We start from the raw sequence: 21,118 nt of genomic DNA on the forward strand, positions 1-21,118 counted from the left end.
TCATTTTTGAGTACCTAGGTCGAAAACTTATTTAAAAGATTGTGCTATATTTTTATCCAAAAATATTATCATTTGAAGTTAACATTTTTATTCCCTCTCAACGGAGTTGAGGGGTGTAATGTAGAGCAATCGTATGACGTGTTCGTGAATGGGGGAGTAAATATTAATTCTATATGAATCGTTTACGATGTAATTTGCATAGGAATCGATGTCCAGTGCTGTTTTTGATTTAAAAATACACTTTTTTCTCTACTTTCCAGTGCCCTTGTTATGAATGAATTAAGTATCCATTCATATTTTCTTACAAAGGGACATATGATTTTTCAGCACATAAAATTAATGATAATTTTTTTTTAAATCAAAATTTTGGTTTCTATATCTAATATACTTCACGAGACACATAACGTTTATTGAATTCCAGACATGTTCTTTTTTCTTTTTAATTTGCACACCGTTTCTCAAAATACATTTTAAATTTTGATAAATGACGAAAAACGTGTATACTTGTCCGTCTTGAGGAAAGATTTGATTTCCTGTTTTCATAGATAATGATGACAGGGAGGATGATGACAGAGAGGACGATGACAGAAATGATGGAAATGAAAAATGGAATGATATAAAAAAAAGAAGCACCGGTTGTGAAGAAGTATGGGGGAAGACTTTACTATCGATCTAAACGTGGGAAGTACTGGTACATCAAAGACAGGAGCGGTCATGCAGGGACTTATCTTAAAAAGTACGAGGATAAGCGAAGTACTCTGGAGTTTGTAGGCTTGGTGGATAAAGACTTGAAAGATATGCCAACTAAACACGAATCTACTCTTGTTCAGACAATTCGTAAGAGTGACATGGACACTGTTTATAGATAAACACATGAAATCAAACTGCTTCATTGTCTTATTTATTAAACAGTATCATAGAATATTTTGTAGAATTTCTTGAATATATCATACACTGTATAATGTATATGGCCATTAAGGGAAAAAAAATGATGACTTCTCTATTTAAATTCTTGCGTTTTATACAATAGTCGTATAAAATGTGTGTCTTGATAAAGTTTTGTAAATGCAGCTTAACCATATACTGTAGAAGTGGAAAACATTACGGTGTTTTTAATTTCACTATGTTCACGATTTAAGAATTTTCCGCGAACTTTAAACCATCGTGATTATTATTTCACGTCATTTCCACCTAGAAACAGTCATAGTACTTGAATATTTACAAACGATTCTCCGTGAAATTAAAACCACCGTGAAAGGTAACTTTCTAACAAACCGTGAAATTTTAGACACGTGAAATTAAAGACGTCTACAGTAATTGAAGTGTTACACTTTGTTCTTGCTAAAAATTGACCATTGTATACATGTACTTGTTCACAAACACTGAACACACGTGTCCGGTACTTTTATTTTTCTTTTCAGTAGAATGAAAATGAATGTTTCCATTGAAATAAAAGGTTGTACTTTTAAATTTTTGTTCTGAAACTACATAAATTAAAACTATTTAAAGAATAAAAACGGTCTTGTTTTTATGCCCTCGTAATTGAGGACTCGAGGGTATAGAGTTTTACCATGTCCGTCCGTCTATTTGGGTACCTCCACCTTGCAATTGGAGTTTGATCCTTCCCAAACAAAAAAGTAGTTTACGAGTTAGTATTTTTACTAGGAATTTCAGAGAGATATAAATGATTCTGTGCTTTAAAAAAAAAAAAGGAGAATTTTTGTATATATTTTGGCAAAAAATAAATTATCATTGGATTGTATTTTAAGAAACATTAAGACTCTTTTAAATCTTCAAAACAGTTTATATATATATATATATATATATATATATATATATATATATATATATATATATATATATATATATATATATATATATATATATATATATATATATATATATATATATATATATCACCATAACTTTTGAACACTTGGTATACTAGGGCTTTCAAACTTCACAAATATATTAATTGTAGTGTCAGTCCGTGCTCAGTGATTTGTGAGTTTAACAAATTGAACACACTCGTGAAAGGTAATAATATAAGCTGTTTTTGTAAACAGGACACGAGCTGTTATTGTTTATGTTTCATCAGGTGTGTTCAATTTGTTAAATGTAAAATATATTTTTTTTATATTTTATGTCCGTATGAAATGCTACCACAATATTTAAGGTTGGAAAAAGCAAGATTAAAGGAGGGCTTACTTACCAACTTTAAAATACATATTTTATACAATAATAATATACTAGTATTATTAACTTCTCGTAATTCGTGATCGTACATGTACAACTAGACAATGCATTAAACTTAAAGCTTTAAGTTTACAGTTGCAAACATACAAGTCGGATTCTGCATGTTAAATCCAATTAGCGAAGAAAATGGAAGAATAGTTTGGTCTTTACTTATTTCCCCTACTTATATATCTGTATCCATTTCCCTCTTTTCACTCAATGCATCAATCTGCAAAGGACAAGATAGGGTAAGAGCCGAATCTGGCCCCCTATTTGATATAAAAATCAGAACACTGGTAAAATTGTGATAGTGTGTAGTTAAAACGTTAAAATGATGCTTACTTTAAGACAAGCACTAATTTTGATTCAAAGCTTACACGGAAGCCACTAGAGGGTGCAGAAATAGGACATTTTTCCTAATTTCCTCAATTTTGGTGGAATTTCATCATATTTAGGATACATTTCTCTTCGGAAAACATAGAGCACACGCTTGCCTATCTGAGATTTTTACACATATACTGCATCTGATATCAGAGTATAAAATATATAAATTTGGTAGATAGGCAAGCGTGTGCTCTATGTTTTCCGAAAGAAAATATGCTGTAAAATTAATGAAAATTTGCATAAAAATGAGAAATTCCGAAAATTGACCTATTTCCTGAATTCACTGTGACCCCTGTATATTTTAAATCTTAAAACCAACGCTCATTTTGTGGCAGGGCTGAAAACAGTTTTACATGGATAAACTGTTGGATCATTCTGAAAGACACCCAAAATAGGGGGCTAAATAATGGTCTTACCCTATCTTGTCCTTTTTTTTCAAAGCATGATAGGTCTATCCGACATAAGAGCTGTAACCAAGACGAGGCCAATGGAGTTTCGAAAATTCAGTTCTGATTCAATTCTCCCATTAACTATTGAACCATTTAGCAACGCTTGCCTGTTTCATCTGTACAGTCAAGCAAGTGTAATTGCAAAGTAATTTTGTGAATTCATCCAACCATTTTATACTGAATCAAAAGGTCTTACTTATAAGGTGAATATAATTAGCGAATCTCTCCAGCGATCTTTCTTCATATAATATTAGGTAGAGATAAGTAATCAAATTAAATGAAAGTAAAATATATGTATACACACTAGCTGCATATTTATAATCACATCATCAAAGACTAGTTTTGTTCCTACCATTTGTAGGCACAAATACTGTAGATTCCTAATTATACACGAGAAATTTATTTTCGCGTATTTTCGCGAGAAACATCACTAGTGAAATAAAATTCATCGCTTTTATTTTTATGGTGCTAAAATCAATGCTAATTTTGGTGATCAACCGTCCATTCGCTATCTATTATTCTCGCGATTTGACATGAAAGAACTGTTTTGCGATAATAAGTTCTCCCGAAAAATAAGGAATTTACAGTACACTGAACATGCCTAAGAAAAAATGTCTTCCTTGTGCTGCTCCTCTTGCTTCTCTCATCAAACAATTAACGCTTGTGAACAATTATTTGTAAGTTTGCCTATTTTAATTCATGTAATATCATCAAACTGTATACATTATGATTCTTTAAAAAATTAAAAGGTAAAAAAAATAATTCTAGAATACTGCTATGCGTAGACGAACTGCCGTAATTAAAAAAATATTTTTCGATAAACTTGAAATAACGCTTTTAAAATTAAAGAACGATAAAAATTCAGCAATAAGAACTTCAAAAGTTCAAATACAACTTCATGTAACGTATTTGTCATTCTATGTACTTGTACACTCTGATTTCATTGGTGTCGATATCCCCGACCCACAGATTGTACTTGTCATCCATCGCGATAGCTCTGATCCTCCTCTCAAGGGAAGAAGACGGCAGACGGAGGATGAGGCAGAGGAACCTTCCATCTTTGTCCAGCATGTGGACGCTGTCATCCATGTGGTCGTTGTTATCGCACACCAAGATGTTTCCCAGGACATCGGTGCAGATTCCGCTAGGTTCGAAAATGGTTCCCGGTGGATGTCCGCCCTCAGCATCGTAGTCAAAGCGATGGTTTCCGGTCAGACCTACGGCAACTACGACTTGTTTCTCCCAATCCGACGCTACGATGTCGCCATTTATGTTTTCGGCAACATAATGAGGACAGCTGTAAAGACGCTTCTTGCTATTTTCGTCGAATTCGTACTGCTTCAGTTCTTTTCCTGATTCGCAATAGCGAATAACCTTGGCCTTTTCCATTTTATCATCCATCATTCCTACCAGAAGGTCAGAGGTCACGTGAGACACGTGAATGCTGATTGGTGTCCAACCTTTGAAGGTTACAAGGACCTTCTTCTTCTTCCCTGGAATGAGTTTGGAAATGGTATCATCATACTGGTCGATGAAAAGCAATTCATCATCCTTTGTGACTGCATGGAATCCAGTGGGTTGTTGCTTGTAATGATGAGTCTTAATCTTCTGGATTTCGTTACCCTTTGGATCAATTTCTACCAAATTTCCTAGCTCATCGCCTATCCAACATTTGTTTGACTTCATGCAAGAAATATGCCGACATCTATCAATATCTGGAACATGAATGGCTTTCACTTTCTGGATTTTCTTAGCGAGTTTGAGTTTCTTTGGATGGATATTTTGCAATGGTCCCTGTAGGGATGCTGGAATGAATAGCTTTCCGAATAAAGCTTCCAAAGTTTCAGGATTCAGCTCCCCCTCTTCAAAGGAAGGAAGATCATGATGCAATTGTAAGCTGGGAATTTCTTTCAGTTTCTGGATTCTGTTGTAAATACCCATTAATTCACCAGATTCAACGTTCTTTCCTTTCTTTTCATATTCTTTTACAACTTCTTGTAACAGAGCTATGTGTTCAGCCATTTTGTGTTCTTCCGCCTTATATTCATTTATAAGAATTTGCTCTATGTCTGTTATATCCTTCATATTCCTTGATGAAAATTCGTCTAACAAATCTTTCAACTGCCGATTTTTAGACGTCATGGTTGATCTAATTTTTGATAACATTTGCTTACTCGTTTCTAGATTTTTACCCAATTCTTCTACAACTAGACGACAGTTTGGAATGACAGTCTCCTTAATTTTACTGATTTGCTCACAACATTGGTCTTTCATTGAGACAACCATCTCACTGGCTGCAACAAACGAGTGACCATGGTGCTTCTCCGTACTAATGCATTTCATACAAACATTTTCCTCGCACTGTTGACAACAAAGCACCCCACTATCTTGGTCTGGATGTACCTTACATTTCATATTGGAAAGTAATGGAGATGCACGTTCATCACTTAAACAAGTTCTGAAAATAAAAGAGACGCACATCATAAAGTCAAAGATCATGTTAAAGATTTTTAAAGTGAAATTTTGACACGTTTTCAATATTTTTATTTATTATATCGATATCGCATAACTTTAAAAAGTCAAAAATCATGTTTGATGTAACATTTTTAAAACTTGAATTTTGACACGTTTTCAATATCGGTATTTAAATTCCAACATGTCCAATGTAAAGAATTGTGTGAAGAAAAAAATATCAGTGAACACATAATGTTAAAAAGTCAAAAATTATGTTTAATGTAACATTTTTAAACTTAAAATTTTGACACATTTTCAATAAATTATATCGGTTTTTAAATTCCCGTGTAAAGAATTGTGTGAAGAAAAAAATATCAGTGAACACATAATGTTAGGTAGCTGCAGATCTGCAGCTAAATGTTAGGTTGCACAGTCCTTGCACATTGAGGCCATTGACCTTGTTCGTTGTTCCACAGAACTTTCTGGTATATATAATGACATTTTTTTTTTCTCGGTCACAAGCAATAAAGCATGTTGTACAAGAAAAAACAATAAATAAATGCTATAAAAATTCTGATGTTTTATACAGATTTGTCTTGGAATGTTTGCATGCATAAATAATAAAATGATGAGCCTAGATATTGATTTTGTATCTCCCTCTATTGACACTAACATCCTTCCCTATCTTTCTAAGTATCTGTGTTTGAATGTATCAAGTATGCTTTTCATATATTTCTAAGAGTTTTCATACTTACCCCATATATCCTATGATTAAAATGGTGACCTGAATTGAACTGCATCACAAAGATTATGTGTTTTGGCTTGTCTTTTCTGTTTACATTTTTCTATGCCGGATGTCGACGTCACTTGTATTTTATGCAGCTAACGAGAGATAACCCTGGCTTGCCTGTCTGCGATATCAGGCCCCCTTACCCTCTTCTCTCATTTAATATTAAATGTCAATATTTTAATTCTTTTTAAAATTTATATTCATGTCGAATAAAAATGTGCTGAGAGAAAAAAAAACGTATATTTTGTGCTAAATAAAGTTAAGTTTTTAAAGAAAGTTTTCATATTTATTTTTTCTTTCTTTTTTCTAGAAATTGTTACAATACGCCTATTTCTTAATTAGAGCTTTATTTCATTTGCTTCAGGTAAAATAGAAAAAATAAGGATTTTTTTGAAGTCACAAGAGAGAGAGAGAGAGAGAGATAGAGAGAGAGAGAGAGGGTGGAGAGAAGGGGCTCACTTTATTACAGAAATACCACTTTGGTACATGCATTACTAATTAATTCATGTGTATGAGTTTAAATCCGATTCAAATTTATTATTTATGCATTGAATTTTCATCATAAAATTCTAGATGATTGGATAACAAATATTTTATTTTACTACAGGTGTTTATACATCCAAGAACTTTACACACTTTCCAATACATGTATTCTGTCTACATTGAAATATGTACAGCAAATGAGAGGGAATATGATTGAATTTGAAGCATTTATTTTAAATAAAATAATCACTGGTGAACACGACCAAAAAAGTTACATCTACATTACTTCAGTTGATTGAAACACATATCACTAGAGGAAACGGCTGTAATTTAGTGAAACATAGATATAACAGAGATGTTAGAAAATACAGCTTCGCCAACAGAGTAGTTAAATTATGGAATAGCTTGACAGACACCGTAGTACTAGCAAAAACTGTACATCAATTTGAAAACAGACTGGGCAAATATTGGGAACATCACCCTCAAATATGATTATACCGAGGAATATGGACCATACGCCAGAACAAGAGGCCCATGGGCCACATCGCTCACCTGAGAATCTTTTGTCATATTGTTCTTTACCAGATTTCCCCCTTGTAATACATATTGTGGCCCCGCCCAACCCCCGGGGGTCATGATTTGAATAATTTAGAATCTACACTATCCAAGGGTGTTTCCACATAAGTTTCAGCTTTTCTGGCCCAGTGGTTCTTGAGAAGAAGATTTTCAAAGATTTTTCCTATATATTTCTATGTAAAACTTTGATTGATTGTTTATTTGTTAACTACACTACCCCAGGGTGCTTCCACATCAGTTTCAGCTTTTCTGGCCCAGTGGTTCTTGAGCGAAGATTTTTAAAGATTTTTCCTATATATTTCTATGTAAAACTTTGATTCCCCATTGTGGCCCCGCCCTATCCCTGGGGGTCATGATTTGAACAATTTAGAATCTACACTATCCCAGGGTGCTTCCACATCAGTTTCAGCTTTTCTGGCTCAGTGGTTCTTGAGAAGAAGATTTTTAGATTTTTTATACACACTTTCCATTACACCCCTGTCATATTTGAACAATTTAGAATCTACACTATCCAAGGGTGCTTCCAATAAGTTTCAGCTTTTCTGGCCCATTTGAGAAGATTTTCAAAGATTTTTCCTATATATTTCTATGTAAAACTTTGATTCATTTATTCATTGTAACAATCATACACTATCCCAGGGTGCTTCAACATCAGTTTCAGCTTTTCTGGCCCAGTGGTTCTTGAGAAGAAGATTTTCAAAGATTTTTCCTTTATATTTCTATGTAAAACTTTGATTCCCCATTGTGGCCCCGCCCTATCCCTGGGGGTCATGACTTGAACAAGTTGATTGAAAGACACATCTGGCCCAGTGGTTCTTGAGAAGAAGATTTTCAAAGATTTTTCCTTTATATTTCTATGTAAAACATTATTGTGGCCCCGCCCTACCCCCGGGGGTCATGATTTGAACAATTTAGAAACATACAGGGTGCTTCCACATCAGTTTCAGCCTTATTGGCCCAGTGGTTCTTGAGAAGAAGATTTTTTAATGACCCCACCCTATTTTTGTCTTTTCTTGATTATCTCCCCTTGTGATGGGACTTGGCCCTTCATTTTAAGAATTTAAATTCCCCTTCACCCAAGGATGCTTTGTACCAAGTTTGGTCAAAATTGGCCTAGTGGTTCTTGAGAAGAAGTCAAAAATGTGAAAAGTTTACAGACGGACGGACAGACAAATATGATTATACCGGACGAGGACAAAATGTGATCAGAAAAGCTCACTTGAGCGTTCGGCTCAGGTGAGCTAAAAAAGGCTAGTTGAAATACCGGTACATGTACCAAGATAAAGAAGCTGCCAATATAATAGAGCAACGAGAGGAGGTGCGGGCAGAATCAACATAAGGTAAGGTAAATGTTAATAACAGAGCATGTTGCTACCCCAAAAAGAAATAAAACTTGACTAAGTGTTTTTTCAACATTTTTATTTTTGTCAAATGCTGTAAAGAAACTTAAATAACAAACATATTCACGGTAACACCAGACCCTCTACTGCTGTATAATATACCGCATTCAAGATGAGTTTTGGTCCCATCAATAAGGAAAGAAATGTTAAAATAGACACAAATATCAAGGGAAAAAAGGTGTATTACAAATCGTCCCTAAAAAACCAAAAAGCGCACGAAACAAAATATTCATTCCAAAATAAGAATCCACTTAAAGAATAAAATTTCATCTTCATCTGCTTAAGAAAATACAGTTGTGATTTCCAAAGAACTAAGAGGCATATCAAAAGAGCACATGCTTCAGAATAATTATATCCTTACCGATCTAAGGCTTTAAAATTTTTCAGTATAATAATAATATTGATTCAAAGAGAGAATTTATAATTTATACACAGTAACTCATCCCTTATAATCATAAAGTTATCAAAAAATTTCTTAAAGAAATTTTCAGAAAATTTTATGGAAATAAAAATTATTCTTTTGATAAAACATTTTACTTCAAAAATATATAATAATTGTTCAAATACCAACCCTCCCAAAAGTTAAATGGACCATTTTATTTTTTAACAAAAATGAAATATAATTATATAAAGACCATTTCTAAATTAATTAGTAAAAATATCTATAGAAAAACAAGCTTAATTTTTTTAAAAGAAAAACTTAAATGTATATACATGTTTATGATATTGTAGAATTTAATAATTAGACAAAATATTTTCTCACATATATACATATCATAAAGGCATAACAATTAATAGCTGCAATTTTACAGAGGAATGACTCTCTCATATTCTTTGTTTTTTAAGGCTTTATAACTTACTAGTTTCAGGGCATTAAATTTATATTATTTTTTTATTTTATTCAAAAAATTTAAAAAAAAAAGATGAAGAAGATCAATGAGCTATATGGAAAAGCATACTGAAAAACCCTATAATTTCTTGGTGTAAAATTTTTGAATTTTAAGGGAAAATATTGGTTTGTGGAGATTTTTTATAGTTGAAAAATATTTAGTAGTTACATGTATGCACATGAAATTTTACATATCATGATGGCCATAAATGTATGTGTCTCTTCATACCTTGAAAACCCCCACGGAAATGAGTGATTTCACAGTATACAAACAAATGTACAAATAATATATTCATGAATCACTACTGTTACCATATGGATTTAGCAGACAAGTATGGAATGTTTCATGATTGAATTTTGGTTTTATAAAAATTACTTAATCCTAGAAATCCTACAAAGCAAATGGCCAGAATCTATTTCTAAAGTAAGGACCCTGGATTACATTTAACATTCTAGGGATTTTTTTCCCCACTTTTTAAATTTGATATTGTCATGACATGAAGAGGCCTTGTACACTTGTGAAGTTTATAGTATTAAATTTGTGTACAACATAATAAGGTAATTTAAGCTACACATATGTCATTCATTCATAGAGTTATCTTCCTTTAATACTTTATGTACTGCACACACAAATTATTTTACAACAAGTGACATTTGTAAAACACTTATGCCACCCTCCCCTAAATAATTGGAATTTTTCTATGTCCAAGGGGCATAACTCTGTCGAAAATGGCTTGATTGTACCCAAAACAAAACTTGACCTGGATATTCTTATGATAAATTTCATTTCAATATGTGCAACCTCTGCAAAGAAAATGAACGTAAACTGCTCATTATTGGAATTTTTCTAAGTCCAAGGGGCATAACTCTGTCCAAAATGGTAAAAAATGAATGGAAACTGATTATGGACCAACAGACAGACAAACCAACTGACAGACAGCAGCAAAGCAATATGCCCTCCCTTCTTCGAAGACCTATAATAAACTAAATATATGAAAATTAAAACATTTGTTCAAAATTTTCACATTTTGCTACTATCTTTTTCTCATAAGGCACTTTGAATGCTAAATTCTAAGATATTTTAAACTCTATATATATCAACCATTGCACCATCACACAGGATTGGGTAAATGCAGAAAAAAAAAGAATTACTAAAAGTTGTTGTTCAACCTTTTGTAAACATTTTTAAAAAAAATTGTCTATATTATTTTCATAGGGACAGATACTGGAAGTCATGCATGAAGTTGGATAATTATCAATTGTAGTAAAATACACACACATATTAATAATGTGACAAGAACAAAATTTACCTGAATGTGCAGTCAATATAAAAATATATTTTTATGATTGAAAAAAGTAATATGGATATAACAAGATTTCCAATACCAAATAATGGAAGCACATGCAGCAATGGAAGAACTTTATGTATAATGTAGGATTGTTCACAGTAAATCAAATTTTTTAATATATAAATTCATGTACATGTAACAAAGTCAAAAAAATATCTTTTGTTCAATAATATTAGTAAAATAACTTTTTTCTATACTACCTTTCACTTAAGTGAGCAATGTTTGTGGATTTCTAGAGCTTTGGTTTAATTGTAAATAGATGTGAGACATTAAGTAAACTAGTGAGTAACAAAAAATTACCGGTCTTTATAATTTATAATTAGTCTCCTTGATTCCCCCAAAAGGACATATTAGTTGTCCTGATATAGATATTATCTACCTCAACAAAAATACAGGCATTCTTAAATTTATAAAATTTTTAAATAAATAACATGAAACCTCAGGAGAAATAATAAAGTTCATAGAAAGAAATCAGCATTAAATACAATATATGTAGCTCATCTATTTCAACACAATGAAATATACATGTATATTATATATCACAGGCACTTTGTTCCCATAAAGTAGAAAATGAATGCTGAAAATATCAAACATGAATGAAAAAATATATAAAATTTCTCTACAGTATGAATTCTTCCCTTTCAAATTCTGAATAAAAATGTTGCGATATAACCTTGCTATGCAAACGGATAGCAACAAGTACATGTAGTATCTAGCTAATAAACTTTATCTTTGTTAAACAATACCCAAAAATATTATTCAGTTACAAATTTAACATCTATTCAACATTGTTAAACTATGTTTTAGGCTGCCTGGCAAGATTATTTAAGTTGTATGTATATAAATAAAGTATAGTGTTAAACTTCATAAATATACATAAATAATTCAATATTAAAATATGGTCATTAACGTGAATAGTTTTGTAATGAATTTTAAATACAACTTTGATGAGATCTTGATTTCACTCCGATGGGAAATTTTCACACATTTCATTTTGTGGATTCAGATTGCAGTGAATGGATTTAAATCTGAAAAAAGTTAATCTTCAAATATCAGCATCATTAGCATTCTTAACTCATTTGTCGTGCATTTTATTTTCAAAATGATCTACCATACTTCATGTAACAATGATATTTTAAGTAACATATATCATGGGTGTTAAGCAACTGAAACTTACAACATACATGTACTACCTTGAAATCAAAAGTCACATTTAAAAGCCAAATATTTAATGTGAGGAAAATCTTAAATCATTGGTAGATTTAGCAAATAATAAATAAAAACAAAAGATAAATCAGTAGCACATTGAAATTTCAACACCTTACTACTGCTCTAACATTTTGCTAGAGGCAACTTCCACACACCACCCCACCCCCACAAACAAAAATTTCACTCCTTACTGGTATCAAATCCCAATGGGCAAGCAGTGAACAGGGTAGCCAGTTAAATATAACTATAAATATGTACAAGTATTGCAAAACAATCACATAATTTATATTTTTGGAATTTGTATGTCTTTATTAGCCTTTATTAACCTGCCATTGTTATCATTTTATCTGATATTGTATAGTTAATGTGATAGTATCGTTTTTCTTGTATAATTTTTATGACACTTGTACCTATAATTCATCTATAAATACCTTGTGGGATCCTCCTTCAAACTGAAACCAGGGACACTGACCACATTGGGACCATGATAACTCATAGTAATCTACAACCAAAAACAAGAGCAATAGAGACAATGTTTTACTGTGCTTAATTCTTCTGCACATTTTATGTATACTATTCATATATTCAGTGCTAAAAAATATTTCTGATATACATTGTTAGTTATATAACATACACTTACGAGGGTTGATCCAAAAGTTCGTGGAATTTCTTTCTAAAATTTTATTGTTATTTGATGAAATCAATCAACAGGCATATTCATAATATAGAGCCATAATGCAACAATATTGGAAAATTTCACCACTTTCCAATCAACAATAAGGTCACACGAGCTTTCTGAAAATGGATAGTTGGGAAACCCGGGGGAGACTTCGACGTAACGTCAACTTAGATATGTCACGTCACGTCAGCATCTCTCCCAAATGTCCAAGTATAATACGAAATTCTACAAAATGCTGTCTTTTTCTCCATTTTTTTCTTAAGAAAGGCCTGGGTATCCTCTCGCACCAACTTATCTTCATTTTTTACACATATTTCAAAATACTACCCATCTTTCCATATGGTGTTCCAATTTCAGTAGCAATGTCAAGATCAGAATGGTAGCCGACAAGGTCCATTAACGCTTTTAATTTGTCTAGGGGGATACGTACTTGAACAGAGCCTCTAAAAAGCGACCACACCTTTTATCAACGTTCTATTTTCCTTAAATTTCTTATGCCACTGGAAAACCAGTAACTAGATGCATTTTCCTAAGCCTATGTCAATAATATATGCGTTTAAGATCGAGTGATCCCGGGATTTTCACAAAACGTGTGACTTGACCAAAATTTGACATTAACTAACAACTTAAAGATGAGCAATAAATCATCAACTTATAAACTAAATATCCAGTAAAAATCTCACACAAAGGTTTATAAAAGATCAAGCAATCGTAATAATGACATAATTTTCCTTTTATATAACACATAGGGCGGTTTAATTCTTATTTCACGAATTAAGATTTTAAATGATAATAAAAGCGTTGATGTCTCCCCCGCATTTCCAAACAACCGTTTCTATGGCAACTGCCATAAAGTTACTATCAAAGATATTTAAAATGTTTTTTAATTTAAAATATTCATCAAGTGTCTATATTTTCATTTGTAATTTTCAACCAATTCCACTGAAAAATAATTAAAATATGAAGAAATTCCACGAACTTTTGGATCAACCCTCGTATAAACCCATTTTATAGCTAGAAAGGTTTATAGTACAAGATAAAATGATAACTGGACTTAATTGAAACTTACATGCTTTTTAGGGTCCTTAATTCTGGACTGAGATTCTAAATGGGAATGAAATAGTTCAACTGGAGTTAGTTCAACCTTTAAAAGGTGACCTGAAACATAAAAAAAGTTATCTTTACAGGAAAAGTACATTCAAATCATACTCTTTGCTTCTGGATATCAACATGGGGCTTATAGTTACTTGGAGATAAGACCTGCACCAAAAACATTAACCTGTTTCAACTGGAAAATGTATCAACTGAAGCAAGTTTGGTACTTTCAATATCTTTTTTGATTTTCTACATGGCATGACACTAATGTGTATTCTCTGAATCTTTCAATGGCAATAGATCATAGTTATACACAAATGAAACGGTGGAATACTCACTTAAAATACTTCACGATTTCAACTTCTTATCCAAAAACCTTATACTCTTTGTAATGTATATTGAAAATAATAAGTTTGACTTAAATTAATAGTCTAAATAACCCTACTAATGTAATGATTAATACATCTGATACATATATGTACTTATAATGTATCCCACTGTGCAATCATCTGGCAGCCGAATGGAATCCCCAACTTTGGTTAGTTTCCCACCTCTGAAAAAAAATTAACAATATCAATCCCATACATAGAGCAACTTTTGCACATGTTCTATTTCCAGAAAATGAATACAAGAAGAGACTTTCAGAAGGTTTCAAAGGCATGTATTTTTATCTAAACTTATGTACCGTTATACAAAGTTTCTGGATCCTTCAAAAACCAAAGGCTAAAAATTAAAATAAAGCTATTGAGACCCGTTAAATTAATTTTCATTAAGTAGATTTTTCCAGAATATCTCTGCTCTTAGGCATATGGACCAAGTAATTTTAGTGGTCCCACTGAATTCATCTCTCACTCTCTCTTTCTCTCTCTCAGTCAAGGCCTCAATTCTTACCCAGCTTCTGGTACCATAGCGATACCAAGAGCTCTGCTGATACAGAATCCAGCACCACCTGTGGCAAACCAGAATGCTACCTTTTGCTGCAAAAAACAAAAGTCAAAACTTTTCATTAAGCCTTTAAATAATGATGTTTTTTTTTTTTAATTTACAATTTGCCGATCCAATGAACATTTTAAGAATTTTGTGAAGAAAAGAGGGTTATCATTGGTACTAAGCATAATGACTTAATTAATGGGAAAGATGTAAAAAGTAAAATGCTGGAAATATATATGATAATTTTATCAATGCAAACTAAATGTACATTGTATACCAGTAATTAGCACCGAGTCTGAAAGTCAGTCAAAAGTAACAAGATCATAATTATTGCTTATTTCAAGTTCACCCAACAAAGAATAAGGAAATCCATTAATTATATATACAACATTTGAAACTGTAGAAATATTTTTACAACTCCAATCTGATTAAACCAAGAGCCTTTGATACATTCACACAGTTCATAACTCAAGAGTAGGTACATGACATTTATCTACTTGAATGGATGAAAGGGTCTGATTTTAATCAGACTTTTATAACTCCATCATATTTTTCCATGAATATTATGAACCAATCTCAAGAAAATCATCACCAAGTGGTACAAGTTTTCACGTATATCAGAGATAACTTATAGGAGTGTTCAACTTTGGACAACTCTAACAAAGGGGTACCTGAGGCCTGTTCAACAGAGAGAGTGCTCATGAACATTTCTATTGGAGGTATAGGGAATTTTTGCGAACGTTTACGAAGATTCGCTCTGTTGAACAGGCCTCTGGTCACTATTGATCAGTGGAATGCTATACCTACCCCTTCATTAGTTCTACTCTGGATTTCTAGGGGGTGATTTAGGCTGGGTTTGCCTAAATACCATTTGTCTGTGTGGTTATACTTCTGTAGGAGTTTTACCAGCTGATCAGTGTTGAGATAATTGTCATCATCCACGTGACAAAACCATCTGTCAATCACAAGGCAACAATGTCAAAATGAATTCATTTATATCATTACATTAAGTTTTTTTTTAAAGGACATAAACTTAAGCTATATTCAAAAAGTAATGTATGAGCACTGTGGTTGAAAAAGTAGAAATTGGTTTATTATTGAAAAGTTTAAATAAAATATTCCCATGATTTTATCATGGATTTGCTTTCTTTAGAAGATGATTTTTAAAGAATTTTCCTATATATTTCTATGTAAAAACTTGATCGGCCATTGTGGCCCCACCCTACCCCGGAGTCATGATTTGAACAAACTTTGGTCGGCCATTTTGGCCCCGCCCTACACCCAGGGGTCATGATTTGAACAAACTTGAATCTACACTATTTGAGGATGCTTCCATATGAATATAATCAATTATGGCTTTGCTATTCTTGAGAAGAAGATTTTTAAAGAATTTTCCTATATATTTCTATGTAAAAGTTTGGTTGGCCAAAATTGGAAATCTGAAAATCACGGGTCATTTATTAACAAAGTTGAATCTACACTACCAAAAAGTCATATGAAATGATCAATTATGGCTTTGCTATTCTTGAGAAGAAGATTTTTAAAGAATTTTCCTATATATTTCTATGTAAAATTTTGGTCAGCCATTTTGACCCCGCCCTACCCCTGGGGGTCATGATTTGAACAAATCAGAATCTACACTACCTGAGGATGCTTCTATATGAATATGATGAATTATGGCTTTGCTATTCTTGAGAAGAAGATTTTAAAGAATTTTCCTATATATTTTATGTAAAAAATGTTTTTCTACTTGAAACCAATTTGAACCTACACAACCTATGCTTCCATATAAATATGATGAATTATGGCTTTGTCATTCTTGAGAAGAAGATTTTTAAAGAATTTTCATATATATTTCTATGTAAAACATGTAGCCATTTGGCCCTGCCCTACATTCAACATTGAACAAACTTTTACATTTGAGGATGCTTCCATATAAAAGATGAATTATGGCTCTGTCATTTTGCAGCAAAGATTTTTAAAGAATTTTCCTATATAATTTTTATGTAAAACTTTAGTCGGCCATGAATAAAGGTATATAAAACTAAATTGTATATGTACATCAAATTTTCAGTTTTCATCTTTCCTGGCATGGTGGTTCTTGAGAAGAAGATTTTTAAAACATGTCACCAAATTTTCATTAATTCCCAATTATCTCCCCTTGAATGAGGGCGTTGCCCTTCATTTGAACAAACTTGAATTCCCTTCAACCAAGGATGCTTTGTGGCAAGTTTGGTTGTAATTTCAAATTTTTAAGAAGTCTGAAAATGTGAAAAACAAACACCACCAGACGGACGCCGGTACAAAATGTTAAGAACTTTAGTCAATTGAGCCTTTGGCCAGGTTTTAAAAAGTAATGTATGATTGAAGTAGATGTGTTTCCCTAAGAGGAGGTAAAATACTGATTTTACTGATTTTTTTTAGGGGGGTATATTTAAATAGTTTCACTATTTTAAAATATTCCATAAATAATTCTTTCTCCCACACAAATTGAAAAAATTCATTTTTGGGACATTCCTCTAGCATCCTACAAATATTCACATATAGTGTTACAATGAATACTTCTGGAAAAATGTCAAACCAACTGAAAATAACACTCTTTGGAAATTAATTGAACCAAAATTGAAATCTGAAAATCACTCTTATTTATTAAAAAGCTACTTTTAATACATGTATCAAAAAGTCCAATAAACACAAATGACATTGTCAAAATTTTAAATGATTACCATTCGTATTATGTTAGTGAGACAAAATCAACACAACAGTTACCTTTCTTGATTTCAGGCTAAGATAATATACAAAAACATTATTACATGGATATTTGGTTACAAAAATGTTTTTCTTCTTAAAACACATATTCTGGTAATCAAGATATAATTTTTACAAGAATGATGTAACTTGTGGCATAAATATTTCTGTGCATGTAAAACATTACCTTTTTTTTGAGTCTATGAAAAAGTCAAACTCTTTGGCCATTTTGCAGCAAAGGGATTTCCTAAAAGGCAGAAAGTGTATTGGTGTACAATAAACGTATTTTAACTGCTGAGTCACATTCTAATTAATTTTGTTGTAATTTAAATTTTTAAGGAATTTGCATAAAAACACCACCATACATATGTACCGGTACATCTTTAGAACTTTAGTCAATTGCCATTGGCCATATTTTTTTAAGTTTGAAGGTATTGTACATGAAAGGCATGAAAAGTTTATTACATTTTTAAAGCTATTCATCAAATTTATTAATGGCTGTAATTAGCAAACATTTTTTTTACTAGCATAACAGACTGTCTTTCTAAAATTTATGTAATCCCTTTTACCTTTTAGAAACAAACATGACAAAGTAACTATTTCAGTGTGTGTGTAGGGTTATGAAGAAAATGTTAGGGTAAGGTTTATAAGCCTTACACCCATCAGCAATTTAAGATTCAATGGTCATTCATTTTTTTCCCTCATAATTAAGCACTTCAAAATTTTGTATTTAATTAAAAGTACAACTATACATGAAAAAAACCTCTCTGGAACACATACCTATAGTGACTTTCTGGACAGTTTGTGTTGATCACATGGCCATCTTAAAAGTAAAAACAAACAAAAATTTAAATAGTTCTAGATCATATAAATGCAGTATATATGTTTATATTTTATAAAGAATTACATATTCTACATTGCTTACAAATCTGATCAAAATTTAGTCAGCAACAGCATTTATACATATATCACATGTTTAATCTAAACTAGGTGAAGCAGAGCATTCAAACAAATGTAAATGTAAATATTAAATAAACAATTTCAGATTCTCAGAATACAGTATTGATGTATCTGATCATACATATGTACATGTACAAGTATTGATTTAATTTAATTTGACAACTGCCAGGGGCATAATGGAACAAGATAGCAATAGAAGCATCTTGGTGAATTATCGGGCCTAAACGTCATGGCCCACCAAGCTGGAACAGTTTACTTGGTAAATGAGTTGATTTGACAGGGAATGTTACCCCTATCACTATCATGAGTTCGTGACTAAATGTAAACTTTCAATATCATTATCAGATGGTTCAGGGTTATGGCTCAGTGAACTTAGTGAAATTTCAAAAGTTGAGTAAAATATAGAGATCTCAACAAAAAAATGTGCAACAATACAACCATAGTCCAATAACGATATGCTCAATTGTTCTTGTGAAGCATATGTTTAACTTATTATTTATTTATATTTAAAGATTTTCAAAAAAGTCAAATTTTAACAATTTATTACAAATATTTTCTTGTTAAACATGTAAAGTACAATTCTTTTTATAAATTAAGTGAAATAAGATAACCAAAAAATGCATGAATTATGCCTTGAATATATCATGAAGATCATCTTTTAATTTTTTTAAATTTTATTTTCAAATCTTCATTTGAACATGTTAACAAGGTTAGAAAGTTCATGGAAATCTACCTGGCATCATCTCGCTGAGAGACGGGTCATCCTTGTCAGTGAAAATGTAAGTCTACAAGAAACAAAAAACACTCATCAAAAAATGAAAGATGATAGGATTTTTACATGCAAAAACTGTCCAAACAAAACAATTGTTCCAATTTATCAAACTCGCTATACATTAACAGTCATATTTAGCTGTATTTAGCATATTGTTATTCTAAAAATAAAAAAAAATCGTAAAAATTTGATTTCTATTCAATAACTTTGAATTGATATTTTTGGTGATGACATATTTTATTAAACATTTCACATCAAAAAGTTACAACTATAGTTTGTACTGTTTTTTTTTTAATGTTTTTTTTTCTAGTATAGGAATTTATTATTGAGGGACACGAAGGAAATTAATCTGAAGCAGCTTTTGCTAGAACTTTTCAGAGTCAGAGATGTGTCAGTGCTACAAAATTAAAATCAACTTCATTTTGATTGGATAGTGGATTAATTAAAACCTCTTAAAAGTAAAAGTTTTAGTTGTATAGTGACATGGTATTAAAAGGATGTCAAAAGCTAAAAAGTTGAAGCAGCATGCAGGGAATTCATTTTATTTGTGTGGCACTCACTGGTCTGAAATTCAGAAGAGAAGTCAGTCCAAGATATTTAATATCTATGAAAAATCTTGCCGAGATTAAACCCTATGGTTTTCAACAATTTTTTCTTTTCGAAATCAACAGAGAAGCAACTTGGGTAACAGAACCTCTCAACAAAACGTTGGCCTGAATGTTAATTTGGCTGGACAGTTTTATACAGAGGGTGACTTCTTTTCTAATATACATGTAATACTAATTTTCAGAAAATCACAAACTTTTATACATTCATTGTTATACAGTTGAACTTGCATGGATACCTAGAACAAGAATATCTCAAATATCATGGATATTTCAAATTTATGAAAGTCTCAATAACTTTTTCTTTTAGCATTTCAGCCTTAATCATGTTTATATCTCGAATATCTCGATTATTTTACTCACTTCTATCGAGTTCGAGATATCGGGGTTCAACTGTTGCCCTAATATTTTATTTAGAATTCAGCATTTTTTCAATATGCATGCTTAACACTGCTAATTACAAAAATTCATAATAATCTTAATAAATTTTTGTAATGAGCCGATGAGTGACCTGTTCTCTACAAGCTGAGACCCATGTGTCCAAAAGAAGCTTCACTCTCGTCTCATGAAATGATGATGTCGTTTTAACTGAAATAAACACATCGTTTATATCCGTGGCCTTGGTTTCACTTTTCGGCAAACTTTTATAAGAAAGTTTTGTATTCTTTTTTTCTTTGATAATAGGTTTATATAAATCAGTATCGGGACTAAATGATTTGGCACTTCTCTGGTTTCTAAAAACTTTGCTATCAGGCCGCACAATGTCACCTCCGAACGATTCAACAAGTGGCTCTTGTTCGCCGCCATGTCCATCTTCCAAAGTTTGTAAACTTTTCAATGATGAAGTTTTGTCCCAGTAGAATAACACAACCAATAAAAGAAAGCCGCTGATGGAAATCAAAGTCTTGACAACTTTTTTAAAAGTTATCCTCATCACTTTACGCTGTCTTCTCGTAAGATTTGTACCGCATTCCGATACACTCTCTTGTATTTACCCTCGTAAAGTGAACATTTTCACACGGTCCAGTTTATTATTAGAAATAGGGGACAAAGGTTGCGTTCCAATTACCCCATCGGAATCTTCTCAATGTATCAATATGAAAAAATCAGA

The 21,118-nt window shown here is 31.8% G+C and overlaps 1 protein-coding gene across 1 annotated transcript; it reads right to left on the reverse strand.

The window, feature by feature from the left end:
* Window positions 1–3,883: 3,883 nt before the first annotated feature.
* LOC134271206 (uncharacterized) lies at window positions 3,884–21,064 on the reverse strand. Its single transcript, XM_062753451.1, has 11 exons — window positions 20,519–21,064; window positions 19,364–19,415; window positions 18,451–18,493; window positions 17,858–17,917; window positions 15,730–15,877; window positions 14,884–14,969; window positions 14,475–14,545; window positions 13,967–14,055; window positions 12,650–12,720; window positions 11,975–12,037; window positions 3,884–5,526 (listed from the first exon to the last, which is right to left on the reverse strand). The coding sequence occupies exons 1-11, from the start codon at window positions 20,939–20,941 to the stop codon at window positions 3,981–3,983; spliced, it is 2,652 nt and encodes an 883-aa protein (XP_062609435.1). The 5' UTR covers window positions 20,942–21,064; the 3' UTR covers window positions 3,884–3,980.
* Window positions 21,065–21,118: the final 54 nt, after the last annotated feature.

The sequence above is a fragment of the Saccostrea cucullata genome, unplaced genomic scaffold (genome assembly GCF_032062105.1).
Source record: "Saccostrea cucullata isolate Sc308-1 unplaced genomic scaffold, CSIRO_AGI_Scuc_v1 ctg986, whole genome shotgun sequence".
Taxonomy (NCBI): domain Eukaryota; kingdom Metazoa; phylum Mollusca; class Bivalvia; order Ostreida; family Ostreidae; genus Saccostrea; species Saccostrea cuccullata.